The following is a 23,620-nucleotide window of genomic DNA, read 5'->3' as shown; positions in this document are numbered from 1 at the left end:
GCAGTTGAGTTATTAACTAAAGAAAAAGTTGATGAAGAGAAATCGATCAAGTCACTTACACCCCTTGCATTCTAAGACCCTCAAATATAAACGATACATACTTTGATTGATATTATATGCGATTATGATTTATTCGGATTTCTTGTAAGACTGGGCACGTGCAAAATTATACGGTTTAATGCTTGCTGGGAGCATGTCAAAAATCACCTGAAATTTCCGACTTCGCACTCTGTTCCTTTAACTTTTTTGTTCGAGTGTATTTATTTCGGCTCGCTCGCACATATATTTTACCACTGATAAACATTGAAACTCAACGAACACAAGAATCAAAACGTCAAAAGTAATTGAACGAAAAGGTTGCCGACACAAATCGCGCGCGCCTCGACATGCTAAGTTGAATCGAAAAAGTTGGTCCGGCCTAATTAGCCAGTTGCCTAATGTGTATGCTCCCATTTGATTACACATGCTCTCAACTTTTTTGCGACATTCGTTAAGTTGGTTTCCAACTTAAGTTGCCTAGTGTGTAGATGGTTTTAGTAATATTTGTCTAAAAATTTCTCATATTTATCAATGATTTCTCTGAGTGTGTAGGGAGTCTCGAACAAGATTTTGTTTCCTTGTCCTCATTTCGAATGTTTTCACTTTCACCCTCTCAAAAACTCTGCTGTCATGCATCTTCGTACTTGTCTTCGAACCCCTCTTCGACACTGCCGTTTCTAGCCTCTTCTCATCCACTGATAAACGCCATCGTGTAGCCGAGCAAGGATGCTCCGTGAAACAGTAGTCGTCGCCTTGAAAACATGAAAGCATCAGGAGCATAAAAATCTCCATTAATTTTGCATAATCGTGTCTCCTGACATCAGGTTGGTGCTGGGAATGGTGGTCTGATGTGAAATTCAGGTTAAGAATTGAAAGTAGGTTCTAAAACTGATCGGTTGGACAGTGATTTTGATTCGAATGTGGCTGGGATTTCGTTTGAAAGAGTACCATTTTTTTTTGCTAGGAGGAAGTGTAAAATTTTATTTGCTTCCGCACCGGCTTACGCAGTTGGAATAAAAAGTGTACAATTGAATCAATAGCTTGCTGATCAATAAGTAAAATTTATCATAATTCTAAAATCTTGCGTTTTCTTGGCATATTTTGGGTCATTTCATTCCAAGCCTCTGCTTCAGATTGACTAAGTAGTTAAGTGGCGAATCAGGTGGAATATGTATAAATGAGAGAAAGAACAAAAGAAAAGCGAATGAAAGTTTTCATTGGGAGCAGTTTGAAAGGCACAGTATACTTGGATCTGTAGCGCAGGACAATGATATGAATAAACACATCTGCTGCTGCTGCTGACGGACAAACATGACGTTTGGTTAAGCTTGGAGAGATTCCTAATATAGAGATCGTTAATCTGGAGGAAAAAGTTTAGAACGCAAAAACACTTTTTGTTGATCTGTGATCTGGCTTAACTGTGAACTTGATATGTTTTCTCGCAAGTGGCTATTTATTCCGGCATAAACATTGAAAGAATTACTACTCATGATATTTTTTCTTTCGTTGCTCATTTCAGAACGATATGTTTCACCGAGGAGACGATTGTGGAAGACATTTTTTGTGATAACGCAAAATATACTGCTCGCCGTGTGGAAGCGAAATCGAACTAGGGAATCAATAAGACTGATTTATAGTCTAATTTATTGAAAACAGGGCTAGAGGCATTGTAGGATTAATCAAATAGGAGCGCAGCAGGATACGAGGAATTGATATTCGGTTTACGTAAAACCAACAGAACAGCCTTCAAAATAGACAGATCACAAATGCCCAGGGGTAAACGCCGGGTTGTAGCGGAGATGGGGCCAAGCGAAGATGACCGACAACCATCCAAAAGGCATCGCAATACCTACCAGAGTAGTCAGAGGTGAGTGATATTAAATAATGCTCATGAGTTTTTCGCATTGGAGCTTTGCTCAATTACATTTATTACGCGAACTTCAGTAGAATTGAGAAACTGTGCTATCTTCGAATTGGTTCTTTCTGGAAGCGTTTCATATCGTAGCGTATATCATATGTGAATATGTATTTTTAACGTGTAATTTGTTCACGATGGCATTTCACTAATTCAATCAATAATACTCTTCGCGTTTCTGGTCTATTACTATGACCGCTGTTATCATTCTTATAATCAGCCAAAAACATAATTTAAAGCTGTACATTCTCTCAGTTCAATAAGCGACTCTCGATGCCACTGAAATAAAACTTTGTTTATTGTTGAAAACTGGATTCTTGAATGAGTTTTAACATGCTGGAACGCCAAGAAAACGTAGAAGATGATGTAAGTCCTACTAAACATGCACGCAAACATTGCCCTTCAAAACTATGGATAATCGAGAATCGATGTAGCTTATACAGATGCAGTGCTATACATTTTGCCTATACGAAGCCCTTAGAAAACAAATTGGACATCTAAATTATACTAAAGCACCTGAGTATGTGTCCATGATATAAAAGTCATCTTGAAGAATGAACACGAGTTGATCGAAAGGTCGGGGCAACATCACGATGAACATCTGAACAGCATGCAGACAGGAGACCAAGGTGTTGCTGAAGAGGTGTAGTGAACAACGACGACGTACCACTCCTACGATGGGTGAAGGAGGCCATTGATCAGCTAGAGAACCACAAAGCAATTGGTAAGGACGGCCTCGCAGCGAAGCTCTTCAAGTGAGATCCGATAAAACCTGTTAGAGCATTTGCTCCGGTTGATAGTGAGGTTCTGGGACAGTGTAATGAAGGAGTCATGTGTCCCATCTAAAAAAAAATGTTGTAATGTGAATGGCGTCTACAAAAATTTATCCCAGATCCTCTTTAGCTGTCTATCGCCAATAGTAAGCAGATATGTGGGAAGTTATCATATATATTCATACCCGGTTTCTCGATGACGCACCAGAATTTTACACTATAACAGATCCACCAAAAGTGATGCGAGTATCGAGTCCCTACGCATCGCATCTTCGTAGACTTCAAAGCCGTATATGATACAATCGACCGCCGACAGCTGTGGAGAATCATGGACAAACACGACTCTGCCAGAAAACTGACAAAACTGATTCAGGCAACGATGAACAATGTATGGTGCAGTGATCTGTCGTTACTGTTTGAGACTAACATGGAAATTCGACAAGATGATGGACTCACTTGTCTGCTTTTTAACGTGGCGTTCGAAAGTGTTACGCAACAAATGGGCACGATTTTCAACAAGTTCAGACAGTTCATCTACTTCGTCTATGACGTAGATGTGATAGCAACAATGCGACGGTCGTTGATTTGTATACCCGTCTGAAACACGAATCAGGGCCAGTTGGGTGTGGGTTCAATGTGCCTAAGTCTGAATATATGCTAGCAGGAGGGTCTGGTTGTTACAGAATCGCTCTCGCTAATGACGTTGTAATCGACGGCGATGAGCTCGGGATGGCGTTTTCGAACACCGAGTGCTCAGAACAATAAACGGCGGTGTACAGGAAAACGAAGTACATGGTGGCAACATAGAAGTGATACACGTATTCGAGTGCCCCTCATTGTATTTTCTGTCACAGCATGACAAACATTTGAGCATGTTTTGAAAGAGTGACGTGTTTATTGTTTATTCGGAATAAATACAGTCAGTTTTTAGTTCCGCTCTCAAGCAAATTGCAATGGATTCAAATAAGGAACAAATAAGGGTCTTGCATCTGCAAGGATTGACTAACATCGAGATCAGGTGGAAGATGTCACATCTGAATTAAGGCAGATTATTCGTCTATAGTGAAGGAACGTTTCCGGCGAAATCCAGCTCGTTCGGCATGCAAAATGGCGTGTGGAATGAACATGAGCCACACTTCCATGCAAAATGTTATCAAAAAGGATTGGATTGGCATTGGATATTCAGCTTTTAAGTAGCAGAAAATTCACGGATTAACTCGCAAAAATATTGCCGACAGGGTTGCTAGATCTCGGTTGCTGCTGAACACGTACGCAGGTCACAACATTTTTTTTCGGACGAAAAGTTGCTTACTCTGGAGGCAACTTTGAACAAGAAATATGGCCGTGTTCATGGAGCATGTCTTCGTGATATACCACCCGATAAAAGAGCAGTCTCGAGCGATATCAAAATGCGTCAGTTGTGATGGTTTGAGGAGGTATATCGACCGAAGGGAAATAACCATTGCTATTCATTGACAGGGATGTGAAAAGAAACAATAAAAACAGGTTTGAGTTTTATGGCATAAATAAAGTGTATCACTTTCACATTGCCACCCTGTATGGAGAAGGAGAATGAATCACAAACTGGCACAACTTTACGACGAACTTTCAGAAAATCGCCAAGGCTGAGCGAGTGTGATGGGCTGGGTATGTTGTCAGATTGTCAAACAGCAGCACCGCAAAAATGGTATTTGCATGAAATCCGGTTGGGACAAGAAAATGCAAAGCCAAGTATGCAAGGTAGTTGGACAACGTGGAGCAACAGTTGGGAAGAATTAGTGTCGCTCGTGGCTGGAGAACTGCAGTCATGACAGGTGTTTGACCCGTGCGAAACTTTGTGAAGAATCGTTTTTAATAATCGAATAAATAAAATGCTTAGGCACGTTATCCAGAATTTTCCAGCAATATAAATTCTTCAAACAAACCTTAACCCTTTCACTACGGCAGTGTGCTCCGTCGGATTGCTACCGATGAATGGAGCATTGCGCCGAAAAGTATGCCTATCGCACTGGTGCGATCGATGAGTAGTATCACCCTGATGTCGTCTACAGACGACCCTCGTAGCGAAAGGGTTAAACTGAATGGACTTAGTAATAGATTACAATCGTTCGATCAATAATAAAATCTGGTTGATTTATGATTGAAACAACAAACAAATTGTTGTAATCCAAGAGCAGGCCATTCAAATGAAACATAAATTTCTGCATAACTCAAGAACTAATCGAGCAAATAGAGCCAAATTTGGCATGTAAAGGTTTTAAGGGGCAATAAATGTTTCTATGGTGATTCGACGCATCTACCCCCTTTCTAAAGGCAAGGGTGCTGCCATATAAATGAAACACAAACTTCTGCGTAACTCGAGATATAATCAAGAAAATGGAGCCAGATGTAAGAGTTTTGGGTACGAGAAATGTTTCTATGGTGGTATCACACCTCCTCTGGAAGCGGGGCTCCATAAAAAATATTACACATATTTCAACCAAACATATTCCAACCAAACATGACAATTGAAAATTTTCGGAGAACTTTGAAGGAAAACGGGAAAATTCGGAAAATTTTAATTCTCATATGTTCTACAATTACATAGTGACAAGCGTTGTTAGTCCATTTGATATTTGCGCTAGCGAAATTGAAAATGGAAATTGTTCGAAAGTGGAAATGTATTTTAATGTGATGAAACGCACTCCTATATCATCTTCTATCTATATAAATAAAAATGGATCGACGAATGTGTTGATAAGAGCAAAACTCCTGGAAGGAATTTTCCGATTTAGGGCTGTCTTTTTCTATCATATTTTCTGTATCAAACATTTATTCCACTTAAGGTGAAGGTGGAAGGTAAATAGATCAATTAACTTATCAGATCGTGTGGCGCTTCACTGACACGAATCTTAAAATACATTACAAATACAATACAAAATAACAATAACAAAGGAATATGTATGAACGATGAGTTCCGATGAACAATTGCAAGTATATATATATATATATATATATATATATATATATATATATATATATATACGTTATCCAGAATTTTCCAGCAATATAAATTCTTCAAACAAACCTTAACCCTTTCACTACGGCAGTGTGCTCCGTCGGATTGCTACCGATGAATGGAGCATTGCGCCGAAAAGTATGCCTATCGCGCTGGTGCGATCGATGAGTAGTATCACCCTGATGTCGTCTACAGACGACCCTCGTAGCGAAAGGGTTAAACTGAATGGACTTAGTAATAGATTACAATCGTTCGATCAATAATAAAATCTGGTTGATTTATGATTGAAACAACAAACAAATTGTTGTAATCCAAGAGCAGGCCATTCAAATGAAACATAAATTTCTGCATAACTCAAGAACTAATCGAGCAAATAGAGCCAAATTTGGCATGTAAAGGTTTTAAGGGGCAATAAATGTTTCTATGGTGATTCGACGCATCTACCCCCTTTCTAAAGGCAAGGGTGCTGCCATATAAATGAAACACAAACTTCTGCGTAACTCGAGATATAATCAAGAAAATGGAGCCAGATGTAAGAGTTTTGGGTACGAGAAATGTTTCTATGGTGGTATCACACCTCCTCTGGAAGCGGGGCTCCATAAAAAATATTACACATATTTCAACCAAACATATTCCAACCAAACATGACAATTGAAAATTTTCGGAGAACTTTGAAGGAAAACGGGAAAATTCGGAAAATTTTAATTCTCATATGTTCTACAATTACATAGTGACAAGCGTTGTTAGTCCATTTGATATTTGCGCTAGCGAAATTGAAAATGGAAATTGTTCGAAAGTGGAAATGTATTTTAATGTGATGAAACGCACTCCTATATCATCTTCTATCTATATAAATAAAAATGGATCGACGAATGTGTTGATAAGAGCAAAACTCCTGGAAGGAATTTTCCGATTTAGGGCTGTCTTTTTCTATCATATTTTCTGTATCAAACATTTATTCCACTTAAGGTGAAGGTGGAAGGTAAATAGATCAATTAACTTATCAGATCGTGTGGCGCTTCACTGACACGAATCTTAAAATACATTACAAATACAATACAAAATAACAATAACAAAGGAATATGTATGAACGATGAGTTCCGATGAACAATTGCAAGTATATATATATATATATATATATATATATATATATATATATATATATATATATATATATATATATATATATATATATATATATATATATATATATATATATATATATATATATATATATATATATATATATATATATATATATATATATACTAGCTAACCCGGCAAACTTCGTCCCGCCCATTTACTTGATTAATTCTCGAGTAATGCAGAAATTTGTGTTTTATTTGTATGGCAGCCACCCCTAAGAGAGGGGGGAGGGGTATCTAACCACCATAGAAACATTCATTGCACCCTAAAGTTTCCATATGCCTAATTTGGTTTAATTTGCTTGATTAATTCTCGGGTAATGCAAAAATTTGTGTTTCATTTGTACGGAAGCCCCCTCTAAGAGAGGGGGAAGGAGTATCTTAACACCATAGAAACATTTATTGCATCCTAAAACCTCCACATGCCAAATTTGGTTTCATTTGCTTGATTAATTCTCGAGTAATGCAGAAATTTGTGTTTCATTTGTATGGCAGCCCCCCCTTTGAGTGGGGGAAGGACTGTCTAACCATCATAGAAACGTTTATTGCACCCTAAAACTTTCACATGCCAACTTTGGTTTCGTTTGCTTGGTTAATTTCCGAGTAATGCAGAAATTTGTGTTTCATTTGTATGGCAGCCCCCCCTTAGAGAGGGGGGAGGGGTCTCAAAATATCACGAAAACCTTCCCCGGCCCCAAAAACCCCTTTTGTACAGAGAAAATTCGTCCTTGATGGCCTGCGTTGCTCTTCAAGCTTTTACTTCTTCAAACGTTGTCCGTCCATCCTTTTTTTTGTAATTCCGCGGCATCTGGAATCAATCAGACCAAAGAAAAGAATGACCTGTATGACCAATTCACCCCACAAAAAAGTGTCCGTATCACCCCATACAGTATGCAAAACTTAAAATGCAATTTATTTCATTTATTGTTATCAAACTTACATTTTCGCTGCATCAAATTGTGAACAAAACTTTACTGCACAATATACGAAAAGTTTGTTTATTCAGCGATAAACAGCCCTATTCTGTATTCCGACAGATTTACATTTCTTTCGAAACCGTTATTTCGTTCGAGTTATAATTTCGCATTCCCTGTTTCGAACGTTTTGTTCATTTAATGTACGAAGAGCAACAAATCGAACTAAATGCAAAAACAACTCGAACGGAATACAGAATGTGAAATATTGCGATGCAGTCGTTCGAAATATTTGGAATCGTTCGGAATACAGAATCGAGGTAAAAATCTCAAAACCACAATCGGAAAATTTACATTTTCTTACAATCAAGCTTGCTTTGTGCATGCTCTCGTTTCGCTTCACATGTCAAGTTTTAAAAGGGGTTTTTTACGTTAAGTACGGGTGCTCCCGCATCAAACCTAACATGCCGGGTTGTCGGGTTCGATTCCCGTTCTGGTCGGGGGAATTTTTCGTCAATGAAATTTCTTTCTTGCACTGTGGTCATGCGTATTCTAGAGCTTGCCACTCAGAATGCATTCAAGGCATGTTATTTGGCATAGAAATCTCAACTAAGTACTAATAAAAATGACGCAAGTAATACTACGAAGACGGCGGAGTTTCTCTAAGAACGTTAGTGCTATAAACAAAGAGATCCCAAAGTATGCCTTAAATGCCATTAAACAGGAGCTGGTTAGGAAGAACAAAGACCTGCCCACCGTTTGGCAGTATTCCCAAACCATAAATCAATTCAAAAGCTTGATTCTTCCAAAAATTTCTAGCTCTAGACAACTTGATCGCAAAATTTATCCCACTTTAACAGCACTGGTCACGGATATTGCCCAGCAAGACTACCAGAACAGAATAGTATATAGCGCATCTAATGCAGATGTAGTATACTGTTAATATAAAAGTTAACGTATTAATAAGCTAATAAGTGGTCGACGTGAACAGACAGTGCTTTGTATCTTTTACATCTTCATATCTTCTAAATCGACGATAAGCTCGTCTCTCATTGTTCATTACCTTAAACGGCAGGTCAAATCACAAGTTTGGCCAACATCTTATTTCGAGTGATCCTTTTCCGATGTCTATCTATTATTATATTGCAAGTATTATTCGCATATAGTAAACAAACATTCCAAAAATACCTCCGACGGAATTCGTGAAAGCTTTGTTGTCTTGCATACAAAAAATGTTGTTTTGCTCAACCAATTTTCCTTTTGTTGAATTGAGTATTAGCCGTCGCATCCCAAACGGGTGTTCTTGCTATGTGACGATATGGTGTCGCGTGCCATCTCCTCTAACGCACTCCCCTCTGTGTCTCCCCCTTGCTGAATTTTCCACCACACCTCTTGGTCATTTTCGCGCGCGCGCTCCCTTCTGTACCACCCTAGCACATCACGAGCAACCCACGACCGAACGAACGACGAGCTTACTGAGGGAAGGTATTTTTAGCAGGCAGAAGAAAAAAGAGTGCCGAGCTTCCTCCCAATGGTCATTCATTCGCTCACCGCTGTTACGGACGAAAATTATCGCGCGCAGCATTTTTTTCCTTCTTCTGTTGTTTATTCACTCTGCTCAAATTCAGAGGCGACAAATTTTCGAAAGAGATTGAGTGATTTTCCGATTTGGCCTATATTTTGATATATTCCATGCCGTCAGTGATAATCCGATTCTGTTGAGTTTCTGGGTGGTTGTGATAAGAAAGTAGTTTGTTTTTCTTAGAGATGAGCAAAGAAATGTAAAACTGATGATGATCAAAACAAATCTCAGATTTGTTTTTTTTTATATTTTTTGTTTTTCTCATTACAGCTCTCGGCGGAATAGCAAAGTTGACGATGCATTCAGTCAAAAGCGATGTCTGACCTGGTTCCATGAGTACACAACCGCAGACGATCCCGACACTTTAGGTGGCTTGAGTTTTGTTTCCTCGATTAGCATCACGAATGTAATGTGGATAAATTCTTTCAGGTCCTGAGGGGATGGAGAGGTTCTGCGAAGACCTCGGTGTCGAGCCGGAGAACGTTGCGATGCTGGTACTAGCGTACAAAATGGGTGCCCGCCAGATGGGCTTTTTCACACAAAGTGAGTGGTTAAAAGGCCTAACGGATCTCCAGTGTGACACTGCTGCAAAAGTCCAGTGCAAGCTTGATTACCTGCGCAATTTGCTGAACGATCCCAACACGTTCAAAGTTATCTACAGATACGCATATGACTTTGCTAGAGTATGTTCGGAAGAATATCATCAGCTCGAATGATCACGCAAATCAAATCTTTCTTCATTTGTTTTAGGACAAAGATCAGCGCAGCATGGATATCGAAACGGCGCGAGCGATGCTGCAGTTACTGCTCGGCAAGCACTGGCCCCTATATGCACAATTTGCCCAATTTCTGGAGCAATCCAAGTACAAAGTGATAAACAAGGATCAGTGGTGTAATATCCTGGAGTTCTCCCGTACTATCTCCAACGATCTGAGCAACTACGATGTCGATGGAGCTTGTGAGTATGCCTATTGTTTTTTTTTGCAGTACTTAGGGTTGTAAATGAAGTGCTCCTGTGGCCGATTGGTTACCGTCCCACATTATCACGCCGTTGGTTCGGGTTCGATTCCCGTTCTGGCCGGGGGAATTTCCCGTCAAAGAAATTTCTTCCTATTTGCACTGTGGTCACGCGTATTTTAGAGCTTGCCACTCCCAAATACATTCAAGGCGTGTTATATCAGGCTTAGAACTCTCAACTAAGTACTACTAATAAAAATGACGCAAGTAATACCTACGTTGAGAAGGCAAAAGTTCCACTGGGAATGTAAGTGCCATCCAAGAAGAAAAAGAGTTGTAAGTACAAGGGTGGCGACCCACTCGGGAAAAGCGGGAAAACTTCGGGAATCAAAATCCATCGGGAAAAAGTCGGAAATTGCTTAATGAAGTCGGGATTTTCTCGCCTAATATTTTTTTCGGCGCTCTAAAATGCTACTGTATGTGTCTTGGTGCGTTCTAACGTCTCACGGGATGCAACAACTTTCTCTTTTTGGTATACCAAGGTGAAAAACTTTTGTTTTTATTGAGATCATGAAAAATGTCACATGGTTCGGACTGACTTAACACCGATCAATTTAAAGTGAAGGAACTTGAGGTTAAACAAATGAAGATGTTGGCTGACGCCCAAAGAGATGCAACCTTGATGGACAAGAAAATAGATTTGTTGGATTTGCAATAAAGCTTCATTAACATAATCATCCTCATTCCGGTTCACGATCGGCGATTGGGTTGATTGGATTTCACAATCCGGACGAGTTCGAATATTTTGCATTCTACCCGTTCGCCTCAAATCCTAAAGGGCGGTGAATTTCGAACTTTCATCGCAGCCGTCATACAACTGTGAAATCAAAACAAAAACAATTTTTTTTCCGCAAGCCCCCTTCGGAACGATTATTCCATTTACTGATTCACATGTAATTCGAACTCATTGGCATCCGAAGATGACCCAAATTTTCCATGGGTGTGGAAATGGAATTATCTGCGGATTGTGCGATGAGAAGCGAAGTATGAGAGAAGCCAAGCTTTGCGTGGATCGTACCGATCGCCGGAAAAGATTCGGAAGTGATCGGAGCCGCCCAAGTCATTACTCCCCACGCGTTTCCGATGTTCCGTCAGGAGAAGTCTCGCTCTCATCGGAAGAAGATGGAGAAGGATCGTTTGGTTTTTGTTAAATTCAAACGACCAAATTTGCCCACTACCAGTGAGTAAAGGGGCCGTGTTGCCAATTCCGGAGGCACCTTGACGTCGTATGTATGTACTTAGGAATCTTGGTCTGCACAAGAGAGTGGAAGATGATCAAGATCCTCGTGAGGCACTTCTCAAATATGCTAAGGATGTAGAAGAAAATCCTTATTGGATTGTTCCAGTCTACTCTAAAAAGCAACCTGAGGCTATACCTGTCTATGAAAAAGCGAAGAAACAATAAAGAAAATAAAAAATATTAACGCTTACATCTATCAAATAGTCGATTTTATTATAATAATCTTTAAAGAAAGCATCCTGTGAATGCAAACAGTTGCTAGCAATCTTTCATATGTTGGCTCCGGCTTGCAAAGCTTCCATTAACGCTTTCGTTCCGGTCTTGGCGATCGTACCAAGGTTATTGACCAGATCGGTTTTGGTCATTCCGATACAAGTATCGATGTTAGTCAGAGTTCCAGCTTCCTTGTTAAAAATGAGCTTGATAAACAGCTCATTGTCGCTGTCCAATTTTGAGGGTTCGATGAGCGATTTATAACGAATTTGGTCGAGAGCATACGAAGAGTGGGTGATCAATTCACGCAAGAATATTTCTTTGTTCGGGTAGAACGTGTTGATGTTAAGCGACATAAGATGAGAGATCTCAGCCTTAACGCAAAGGTTTCCACATCTCCGGTTGGTTCTGGCATCTGAAAAATGACAGTTAAACTGTATAATAAAATCAACCGAAACTACGCAATGCTTTACATTTCCAAATGTAAGAAAATTTCGTACTTCACATCGCAAATAATCGATATTGAGAATAGGAAATATACATACCTTCGAGTCCTTTTGGTCTTTTTGTAAAATATTCAAAAGTTTTATTGTAAAAGGGAGCTTTTCAAAAACACGCTCTGGAAAAGTCTGCACTGCAAACGTCTAGAACTATCGGCCAATGAAAACCATTGAGAAATATGTTTTCGTTTTAGCTTTTGCCAGAGTAAACGTCATCGCCTCCAGAGATGCCAGATGTTTTTTTAAGTCTGCTACTAAAATGTTGATGTGTATAAATATCCGCCAGCTACCTTTTTAACCGTTAGAATCGCAAAGTGATGTCTAAAAAAAGAGGTTGTTAGCGCAGGAAGCTGAACCAAACCATAAAGAAGAGAAATACCATATACCTGCAGTCTGAAACTGAAAATATAAGTCTGCAACAAAATAGAGCTTGCGACGAAAATTAAATATCAGTAAAATTGCGAACAAGTCTGCGAATTTGGCATCCTTGCATTGATGAAAAACGAATTTCGAAATAATTCGAAGTCGAACGGATTGATGAATGTGCTTACTTGAAGTCGAACGGGTCACGAAATGCACCATTTTGCTAATTTCAAACCCGATTGTGTACCGGAATAGAGGTGAATATGATTAATTCAAATTCTCGTCTCTTATGGCTTTTTTATGGCATCCAGTAGAAACATTCAAACATTCGAAAAAACAGTAGTTGATAGTTGAAATGTAGACCCAGCATACGGTTCGAAAAGAATCTTTAAAATAAATCAAGGCTCTGGATTAAAGATCGGACGCATTTTAAAGAAAAATGAGTAAGATTCAGAGTCATTAAAAAGTGCTACTTCGTGTTATTTACTTCAACTCGTCTCTGCTCCTTTTCCTGTTAAGCATTTTTGTCCAGTTTTATTTTAACAAAAAAGGTTTTCTGTGTAATTTAAAACTTTTACGGTATGAATTTTCTTGTTTTATATTTTTTACCGTAAATTTTAAAACCTATACAGCAACATATTTCTTCGAACAATGTAGATAGATTATTGTAAATGGATTGGAACACTGGATTGGATTATTTTATTATCCAATTATCAGTTTTTGCTGATCAGTCAAAATAAATTTATGACATAAACCTGGTATGCCCAGCCACGGCTGTTTGCAACATAAGTGTGATCTGAAAATGTAGAATGTAGGCTAATAAGTTTTTGATTGTTTGCTACCTTTAACTCAGTTTTTCTTATTTTGTTACTTAGTCCGGCCTGTCTGAACACCGATCAAATGTTCCTTAAGCTCAGTAGCATTGAAACTATTGAAACAACTTAAGATTCCTCACAGATATTAGTGAGTAGGGTTAGATAAAAATCTTTCAGCTATTCAGGTAGCATCGTGAATACCGAATTTCAAACAATTAAATCTGTTGACCTGGGACAAAATATATTTCAAAACAGTAACAGAGGCTATGTCATTGGATCTTTGAGGGCAGTCAGTATTCTACAAGCAGTCTGATTTTTGTCATAGTTATACTGAAATCTTTTTCATCTGTACTATTTCGTTCAACAATCTAGATCGCAATTCAAAATGTTTGTTGCATAGAGAAATCTGTTGAAAAAATAGTATTCTCAAATTTCTCGTTTGTTTGATGATAGTTGTATACCCTTTTTGCTAAACTTTGACTGCAACAGTTATTAAAAGTTTCGAGCTGCCCTGTGCTATTTTATCAAAACTTTAGAATTCAACATTGTGATCATTGTATCGTTTCTTAGTCGATTTAGATGTATAGTTTTGTTGCTATTATACCCAGAAAAAAGTCACTCGACAGTTGAAAAAACGCTTCCAATACTTCTTTGATGCTTGTTAGACTGGGAATGTTTCTGGGAACTTCGAACATTGCAGCAGCTTTGAGGGTCGAATCATCGAAATCAAATGTCTGCCGGGGTTCTCTGTATTGCGCGAATGAGGAGAGGAGCAATCACAACCAGCATGAGGAAAAAGTCCTCCACCCCGGGCACAGTGCGTGTGCCGCATCATCGCTGTGTGTGCGCTTTATCATCGTCATCGATTCCATCATCCTGTTGTGGTGTAATACAGTGATAGATATTCGTTTAGCCGCACTTGAAAAAAAAACATGAAACACTTACAAATCAACTAGGAATGTTCTTTTTATCGGGATACTTATTTACTGTAGTGATAGTATATTTGAGTCACTTATATCACAGCACCTTATTCTACGTCTACATGTGTATCCCGCCATCAAAGTCGTCTCGGCCCTGCGGTTGAAAATGGTGAGGGGGCCTTCCAGTTGCCATCGTCAGGCAAGTACTATGACTCAATGGCTTATCCGCTTCCTGATAGTCCCGTGATTTCCAGTACTATGCTTGGTAGGACCGTCAAGCCATGGAATGACATGGATTCCTTCTTCACCGTTTACTCTCAAAACGTGAGAGGCTTACGCACGAAGACAACTGAACTACGCTTGAAGCTTTCGTCGTGTGATTACGATGCTCTGGTTTTAACGGAAACCTGGCTTCGTGCTGACATTCGGGACTGTGAGTTATCGTCGGATTATCAACTCTTCCGTTGCGACCGTAATCATGACACCAGTGAGCTTTCCAGAGGTGGAGGTGTGCTCATCGCAGTCAAATCCAAGCACTCATGTACAACGGTATCGCTCGAAAACGTCGATCAACTCGAACAAATGGCTGTCCGTATTAATCTAATTCACCGCTCGCTATTTATCACCGGTATTTATATTCGCCCTCTCTCCAGTCCCGATGTCTACACGTCTCACATCAGTGCGGTACAGACGATCGTGGATAGGTCTTCGAGTGTCGATATAATCTTAACGATAGGCGATTATAACCTTCCCTTTGTGAGATGGCACTTCGATGAAGACGTGAACGACTACTTACCATCTAATGCATCAACGGAACAAGAATTAGCTCTCACAGAGCCGATGCTTGCCTGCGGGCTAATTCAAGTGAACTGTTTTTCAAACGCAAATGATAGATTGCTTGATTTAGCTTTCATCAGCGAGCCCGATGCTGTTAACCTTCTTGAGCCAACAGCACCACTTCTGGAGATAGACCAGCATCACAGGCCGTTCATCATCAAACTGGACGCTCAATGCAATTCGGTCACGCCTGATTACGAATCGTCTCCACAACCGAATTTCAGGCTTTTTGACTACGGCTCATTAAACAACGACTTGTCTATTATCGACTGGCAACAAATTTTAACCGGAGACTCTGTGGATGTATTGGCTGATCGTTTCTATGCCAAATTATACGAAACCGTTTATGCACGGGTTCCTCTCCAACGACGCGTGGCGAGGCGCACTTCGTGGCAACCCTGGTGGAATTCTCAGCTACGCAACTTACGGAATGTACTGCGTAAATCGCGCAAACGTTATCTGAATACCCGAACAATCGACAGTAAAAATAGTCTCAGATTAATTGAACTGCAGTATAACGAGCTCCTGAAGGTTAGCCACGAGGATTACGTCAAACGAACGCAAGCAACCTGAAGCAAAACCCGTTGGAATTCTGGAAATTCGTAAAATCGCAGCGGTCTAGTAACCGTATTCCGGACACAGTGAAATTCAATGGAATCGCTGCTAGTACTTCTCTTGAAGTTGCTAATCTGTTCGCGAAGTTCTTTAAGTCGGTCTACAACACGAATTCGCCACCATTGCTTCCAACGAGTTTCAGTCGCATACAGGAATATGACTTCAACATTACAACGCTGCAGTTCACACTAGACGAAGTCACGAAAGTCTTGGATAACATTGATGCATCGAAAGGTCCTGGAGCAGATGGCATTCCTCCGTCCCTTTTGAAGTATTGTGCGAGATCGCTTGCTGCACCGATTTCCTGTCTGTATAACCGTTCGATGAGCGAAAGATCCTTCCCCAGCGTGTGGAAGATAGCCACGATTGTTCCAATTCACAAAGCAGGAAATCGAAATCAAGTTGAGAACTACCGTGGAGTATCGCTCCTCTGCAGCTTGAGCAAAGTTTTTGAAACTTTAGTCCACAACGCCCTTTACAACTTGGTTCATCCTGTAATATCTGAGTTTCAACACGGGTTCGTCCAGCACCGATCTACTACCACAAATCTGATGTGCTACACCAATACGTTGTTCCATGAGATCGAATCCCGTAGGCAGATCGATTCCATCTACGTTGATTTTTCGAAAGCATTCGACACCGTGCCACACCAATATGCGATCGGAAAATTAAAAGCCATGGGATTTCTAACTTGGCTGGTTGAGTGGATTTTATCTTACTTAATAGACCGTCAGTTCTCCGTATCGATTAACTTCACGCGTTCTTCAACTTTCAAAATCACATCTGGAGTACCACAAGGAAGCGTGCTTGGACCGCTGTTGTTTGTTCTTTTCGTCAATGACTTGTGTCCCCGTTTGTCATCTTTTAAACAAATGTTTGCTGACGACCTGAAGATTTTCCGCGTTATTATGACTGCACTCGACTGCCTTGCTCTACAAAAAGACATCGACGAACTGCTACTGTGGTGCAATGAAAACGGTATGAGCGTCAATATTAACAAATGCAAGGTGATTTCATTTTCCCGAAGAAACACCATCATCGAACATCAATACGCTATCGGATCTTCTCCACTAGAGCGCGTTACCTCGATTTGTGATCTTGGTGTCACGTTTGACTCCAAGATTAGATTTAATGAACACGTCGCACTCATCACAGCCCAAGCCTCTACTATTCTTGGTTTCATTCGACGCTTCACTTGGCAATTTACCGACATCTACGCACAGAAAGCATTATTCTGCAGCCTGATTCGTAGTGGCTTAGAATACGCGGCCCCTGTTTGGGCACCTTATCACGTATCCATGGTCGTCAGAATTGAAAGAATACAGAAGCGCTTTATTCGATTCGCTTTACGAAACCTACCATGGAATGACTCGTCAAATCTGCCTGATTACCCTGCCCGCTGCATGTTAATCAAAATGGAAACATTAAATGCCAGGCGCAGAGCAATTCAGCAACTAATGGTCTTTGACATTCTACGTGGCAACATTGACTGTCCTCAACTCTTGCAGGACATTCCTCTATACGTGCCCCCACGACAACTGAGGAGCTCACAAATTGTCGCTGTCCCCGCACACCGGACCGGTTACGGTTACTTTAACCCTTTCGACACAGCTCTCCGTGCTTTTAACGATATTAATGACTGTTTTGACTATGAAATCAGTCGATGCGTGTTTAAAAATAGAATTAAGATTTTTAGGAGTAATTAGTAGTCTGTACGTTTAAATCGAAGACGAATAAATAAATAAATATGAGGTACCGATGCTCATATTTATTTATTTTTTTCCGCACAAATTTTATTTTATTGAAATTTTAGGATGCGGCTAAACGAATGTCCACCCTGATTCCACATATTTGAATTACTTAGAAAATAAAAAGTGAATTTATACTTTTTTAGAATGAATTCGATGAAAATAAACAATAATCGTCTTTTATGAGCAAAACTGTACAATAAATTGACTTATTTTTCAAAATATTGAGGAAAAATAGGGTGCGGCTAAACCAGCGATACTCAACCTGTGGCCCGGTGGGCTTATCTGGTTGGCCCATCTGGTGTGTATGATGTTTGGAACTCATACACAAAAATCAATAAATATTGGTGAAAGTCAGCGTCCCTCACTCAGTTAAAGCATTCATTCATTGACTCTTGTCAGTGCTACCAAATGTTTGTACTAAAAGAATTTCATTCTTGAATTTCTATGTTTGTTTCACGCCGGTTATAATTTCGTTGTACATTTATTTTTGTTTTGCGGCCCACGACACCATGCCTAACATGTGTTTGTGGCCCCTCTGGCAAAATGGTTGAACACCACTGGGCTAAACGAATGTCTACCACTGTATACCGTTGCAGCTGTTTCGAGCGATTGTTACGCGGTTCGATTGGAACACTGGTTAATTTCATTCGCATTGGTGTGCGTTTTAGATGTAATATATATTAGGTAAGTAGTAGTGAAGAATATTATTAAAGGGTGTGTCACATCAAATTGCATCACGGAAAAAACGCTGTAGAAATTTAATTTTTAGGAATTATATCTTCAGCTTTCGCTTATAATCAGATAAGAGTGTATAGATCACGTTGGCCATGCTTCACTGTCAATTTTTCGTAAATTTGGAGAAATGTCGTCGAACGAAAAAGAACGTCGTGAATTAATCCTGTGCACTCATTTCGAGAATCCGGAGTTGTCACATCGGGACATCGGTAAGATGCTGGGAATCGTCCAATCCACGGTCAGCAGAGTACTAAAACAATACTTCGAGAACCTAACCATCAACTGGAAGGTGAAGAACGGCAAAAATGGGTGCTCCGTCAATGAAAAAGATCACAAGCGCGTAGTTAAGCAGTTTAGACGTGATCCGAGAAGTTCGGTCCGGGATGTCGCCAATAAGCTGAATTTGTCAAGTTCATTCGTCCAGCGGACCAAGCAGCGGGAGGGCCTGCGTACATACAAGGTTCAGAAGGCTCCTAACCGTGACGAAAGGCAAAACATGGTGGGGAAGACGCGAGCCCGGAAGCTGTACACCGAAATGCTGACGAAGCCGCATTGCCTGGTAATGGACGACGAAACCTACGTCAAAGCGGACTTTCGTCAGCTGCCGGGCCTGTTGTTCTTCTCCGCAGAGGACAAATTCAGCGTTCCGGAGGAGATTCGCAAGCAGAAACTATCCAAGTTTGCCAAAAAGTACATGGTGTGGCAAGCGATCTGCTCTTGCGGAAAGCGGAGCGTCCCCTTCGTGATGACCGGCACGATAAACGGGCAGGTTTACGTTAAGATGTGCCTACAGAAGCGCTTACTACCACTATTGAAGCAGCACGAGGGCCCGTCCATCTTCTGGCCGGATCTCGCTTCGTGCCACTATTCAAAGGACGTGTTGGAGTGGTACGAAGTCAACGGGGTCACCTTCGTGCCCGCCCAACGCGCCGGAAGAACCTAAAAGTTGTCAAATCGGAGGCGGACTTCAAGAGAAAATGGATTTCTGTTTAAAAAAACTACAACCTGACGTTGTACAGAACCTTATGGACGGGGTAAAGAGGAAGGTGCGAGCATACGGGCTTGGGCTCGAAGTATGAATAAAAAGAAAATGCCAAAAGTTGTTTAATAGTTTTTATTTTACTGTCTAAAATTTTCAAAAGGATCGGTCTACTGGGCGAATTTCTACAGCGTTTTTTCTGTGATGAAATTTGATGTAACACACCCTTTATATTCTATAAATTCTATTATGTTATATCTGCCGTAATGGCAGAAGAAGGTCGTCCTAAAATGGAGATGGAAACTACTGTTTCCTCCTCACTAGCTACAACGGAGGCTGGGAAATCGCTTAAACGCGTTCCCCTCTCGGAAGATGTCTCTTCAGAGGAAGTGTTAACCCACATTAACAAGCCCCCTCAAGAAAATTTGCAAACCTTTCCTCTTCACCCCCTCAATCCCCCGCTCCCACTTAACCCCCGATCTTACCTCCGCTATGCATAACGATCGTCTTGAAATATGCATAATCCAAAATGAAAGGATAAGTTTTCATTCGATTTCCAGATGGAATAAGTACACTTCTGAAATGAAGCTGAGAACTCAAATTAACATTATTGTATTAACAATTCATTGCAAGTGTTGAAAAAATCCTGAACTAAAATTGTGTTTGAAAATAATTTTAAACTTACTTATTTTTATTCGATTGGCGTTTGCAATCACAATTAGTCAATCTTTGAAGTTGTGTAGTTTGTATTCAGATGCGGATTGTTCATCACCTGGTCAACTTTACATTACGAGTTTCCGTGTTGACAAACTAGATAACCTACATATCTTCGCTGATAATGGAAAAACAAACAAAAATCTTGTTTACTCAAAAGTATTTAAAAATTAAATGAAACAATGAGCCACAGCAAAGCAGGTACAGCAGGGTACAGTTAATAAAATTTGTAATAAAAAATGAATAAAAATAAAAATAAAAATGTCTACGTGGACAAAGAGGGGTAGGGTACGAAAATGTCCACGCTTGTCCACGGATGGGGAATCTAAAATCGTGCTTTTTCTGTCCACGTGGTATGTGGTATGGACAGCCCCTAAGTAAAGCATTTTATTTGAAATTTGAACTCTTCAGCACGGAGTTTCCTAAACAGCTGATAGATGATCTTTGTTGTCGATTCTCTAATTTTGACAAAGTGAAATAAGGAAATGAACTGCGAGTGTTCTATACATAGTCAGAATTTGCCGAGTAGAAAATATCGGAGATTATATAAACACTGATCGGTAGCATTCTTGACGATATTTTTTAGGTAATTTTACTCGCAAAGCTAATACTAACGCTCCCATTAAACACAGCATCGGTCGAACTAAGTTTTTCTTTTCTTCGTTGAATGAAGACCTACTAAGGATCAACGATGAGAGAGGAGCGAATCGAAAAGCTTATACTTATGGCTATTGAAAATAAAATGCTTCATGAGTTCCAACTTCAGAGTAATTTTTATGGAAAACACTTGACCGATTTGCCCATCGTACAGAACGAATAATTGCATTCATAATTTAAAAAATAATTTGTCCCGGAAACAAGACTGTAGTATTATATTTAAGAAATGTCCAAAATTAGAATTAGACTCAGAAATGCTCGAAATTCGATGAAACACGAGATAGTTCAGCCAACCCATTAACATTCTTGCATAAAGAGAACAATATTCGAGCACTAATTAACCCCTATTTTGCAATTTTAAGTAAAAGTTTTGGGTCACCGTGTAGGTGCACAACTAGTCAATTTACTCACGAGACGCCACTAAATACACCATACTCAAAATTATTTAATTCAACGAAACGTTCAACGATTTCTGAACACTATCTTGCACATAGCGAAAACTTGATAAGTTGTTGTTCTCTTATCCATTTTGTGAAAGTTATATTGCTTATGCTTTAATAATCAAGGCCAATTCAAAGATATTCATTATCCTTATTATTGTAATTTCAGGGCCCGTGATGCTGGACGAATTTGTCGAATGGTTACGTTTTTTACGGACGCAGTCGACGATTAGCTGAGGATTGTTCTACTAAAAACATTAAGGCACAGACGCAGACACAAATTTGTCATACAGACACACACACACGCACGTTGAAACAAACGTTGAGACTATCGTATCTAATTCTTCAATCATTTTCTCCATAAGAGTGAATCATTTCGTCACGCTCTGGGCAGGATATTCACACACACAAACACGCTCATGAACATACACATACATCCTCTAAACACATCATCAGGAGCAAATCATAAATTTCCCGCAATGGGAATTATACAAGCAAAATGCAACAAAACAAGGCGAAAGAAACAATGTCATAAGCCTACTCATTTTCTCTGAAGGAAATCCGAAATGATGGGGAATTGAAATCCACGTTTTTTTAGTTGGTTCGAAACAATTTTTTTTCTTGATACGTGTTTTGGATTCCCCGTTGCAGACGCCATCGTTTTAGTATGATAAAGCGCTCGAATTATTTTAAGCAAACCAAATAAATCACATGAGAAAAACACCCACAGCGAAGTGAAGTAGTCAACCGGTAATGAAAGAGAATAAACACAAAAAACATTGATCCATGGTAAGAACATACATTAGCAGTACTTTAAAGCGTGAAGGAAGGTTGAAAAGCCGGCAATACAGAAGAAAAAGAAACCAAATGGATCGCATAATAAAACACTAATCAAATTTGGACATAATTTTGGCAAGCAGTAAAAGAATACTTATCAACCAATAACATAAAACACTCCAGTACTAATAATTTAGGATCCCTATTTCGGCTTATACAAAAATACATGTTACACTGAAAATTATAATCAACAACTGTTTTAAAAAAACAGAACTGAAAATATACCATTGATTGGATGAGAAGGAACAAGGGAAACCAGAGCGGCTGTAAGCTGGTCGAAGTACTCAACAACAACTACAACAACAAGCAAAAGATTTATTGTGAGAAAAAACAATGAAAATAATAAAGTGCGTTTTTTACCAGAAGAAACTCACAATATTTTTAAAACCATAGGCCTGGTTGAAAATTGAAACTGTATGGCAATGAAAAGAACTAACAATAAAGTCACATCATTTACGCTACGTTTATTGGTTTTAATGACGATCAGAGATTTATTTGCAATATCTATCCGCCTTCATCTTGCTCCGTCGATCGAGTAAAGCTTCATGTAGAACCCCTTCTACCTTAGCTTTCTTCAAGGTAGCCTTGTCTTCTGTGTTAACTCGCAACTTTTTGTCCTGGAATTTCTGGAACTTTTTTCTGCGAAAGAATACAATTATTTATTTAAATAGATATTGATAACAGCATTGAACTCAAGTTTACTTACACATAATTAATCTCAACTTGATCTAAATCGCCCTCTTCTTCGACAGCCACTTCCTTAGTGTTCTTCTGCTCCCGAACGGCACAACTTCTGATAATGCAGATCTCGTTCTCCCCCACCTTCTTCTTGATCGCTACCACAGCGTCGTCTTCCGGGTCGACAGAGATAAAGCAACCGTTTACCGCCAGCAGAGCCATTTTTCCATTTTGAAACACCGGCTCGAATTGTTCCACCGCCGAAACTGCATCCGATCTGCCCGTAATCACACCGTCCTTCTCCGCCTTCAAATATTTCCCATAGCCGGATTTGAATGCCACCTTCTCCTCGTTTATCGCCACCGCAGTAAATATTTCCTCCGGATCTGGACCATCTCCCTCGTCGTGAGGGGCTCCCAGTGTGAACAGACCATTATCTAGCGCTTTGACAAACGCACGCTTCCCGAACTGAATTGCCACCGAGCCGGTCATCTCGGTCACTTTGGCCACCTTCCACCAGCCACCATGCTTCAGGGCGTCCTCATCAACCTCAACTCTGGTTCGTTTGGAGTCTTTTTCCTTCTTGTGTTTTTTGTGTTTACGTTTGGAACCACTGCAGAAAAGATGGAACTTGTACATTCAGAGTTTTCCGCTGAAACATCCCAGTACTAACCTGGAATTTTCACCCTTGAGCACTAATTTGCTACTTTTCACAGCGCTGTATTCGGACATTGGATGATATTAAAGGAAACTGACCGTATTCCCACTGATAAACAAACTTCCTTCCACGAAATAAACAAATGTAGACCGTTCAATAACAGAAAATGTCAAAATATTTATGCTCTGGAAAATAAATCCAAGACACAAACCTACCCAGGGGTATGTTATACACTGAGACGATATATGAACACATAATTTCTAAATATTCAAATTCGCATGAACC

General features: G+C 39.8%; 2 protein-coding genes across 5 annotated transcripts; one reads left to right on the top strand and one right to left on the bottom strand.

Moving 5' to 3' along the window:
* Positions 1 to 707: 707 nt before the first annotated feature.
* LOC129776593 (DCN1-like protein 4) lies at positions 708 to 22,460 on the top strand. 4 transcript variants are annotated; one of them, XM_055782322.1, is made up of 6 exons: positions 708 to 863; positions 1,559 to 1,906; positions 9,637 to 9,734; positions 9,796 to 10,049; positions 10,117 to 10,324; positions 21,332 to 22,460. In XM_055782322.1, the coding sequence occupies exons 2-6, from the start codon at positions 1,806 to 1,808 to the stop codon at positions 21,397 to 21,399; spliced, it is 729 nt and encodes a 242-aa protein (XP_055638297.1). In that variant the 5' UTR covers positions 708 to 863; positions 1,559 to 1,805; the 3' UTR covers positions 21,400 to 22,460. The 4 variants fall into 4 exon arrangements, with proteins under 4 accessions (XP_055638297.1, XP_055638298.1, XP_055638300.1 ...); XM_055782323.1 differs by having other exon boundaries at positions 767 to 914; XM_055782325.1 differs by lacking the exon at positions 708 to 863 and adding an exon at positions 1,334 to 1,484.
* On the bottom strand, positions 22,439 to 23,510 carry LOC129776592 (protein FRG1 homolog). Its single transcript, XM_055782321.1, has 3 exons — positions 23,351 to 23,510; positions 22,706 to 23,290; positions 22,439 to 22,638 (listed from the first exon to the last, which is right to left on the bottom strand). The coding sequence occupies exons 1-3, from the start codon at positions 23,407 to 23,409 to the stop codon at positions 22,491 to 22,493; spliced, it is 792 nt and encodes a 263-aa protein (XP_055638296.1). The 5' UTR covers positions 23,410 to 23,510; the 3' UTR covers positions 22,439 to 22,490.
* Positions 23,511 to 23,620: the final 110 nt, after the last annotated feature.

Source organism: Toxorhynchites rutilus, chromosome 3, assembly GCF_029784135.1.
Source record: "Toxorhynchites rutilus septentrionalis strain SRP chromosome 3, ASM2978413v1, whole genome shotgun sequence".
Classification (NCBI taxonomy): domain Eukaryota; kingdom Metazoa; phylum Arthropoda; class Insecta; order Diptera; family Culicidae; genus Toxorhynchites; species Toxorhynchites rutilus.
Note: the sequence above shows the minus strand (reverse complement) of the source record. Positions and strands in the feature narration are given on the sequence as shown.

Bases quoted from the DNA above. Each gene is read 5' to 3' on its own strand.
- LOC129776592 (XM_055782321.1), bottom strand. From the start codon at position 23,409: ATGTCCGAATACAGCGCTGTGAAAAGTAGCAAATTAGTGCTCAAGGGT. The intron at 23,291-23,350 runs GTTAGTACTGGG...TCTTTTCTGCAG, and splicing joins CTCAAGGGTGAAAATTCCAG to TGGTTCCAAACGTAAACACA. The intron at 22,639-22,705 runs GTAAGTAAACTT...ATTCTTTCGCAG, and splicing joins CAAGTTGAGATTAATTATGT to AAAAAAGTTCCAGAAATTCC.
- LOC129776593 (XM_055782322.1), top strand. From the start codon at position 1,806: ATGCCCAGGGGTAAACGCCGGGTTGTAGCGGAGATGGGGCCAAGCGAA. The intron at 9,735-9,795 runs GTGGCTTGAGTT...AAATTCTTTCAG, and splicing joins AGACGATCCCGACACTTTAG to GTCCTGAGGGGATGGAGAGG. The intron at 10,325-21,331 runs GTGAGTATGCCT...TTGTAATTTCAG, and splicing joins CTACGATGTCGATGGAGCTT to GGCCCGTGATGCTGGACGAA.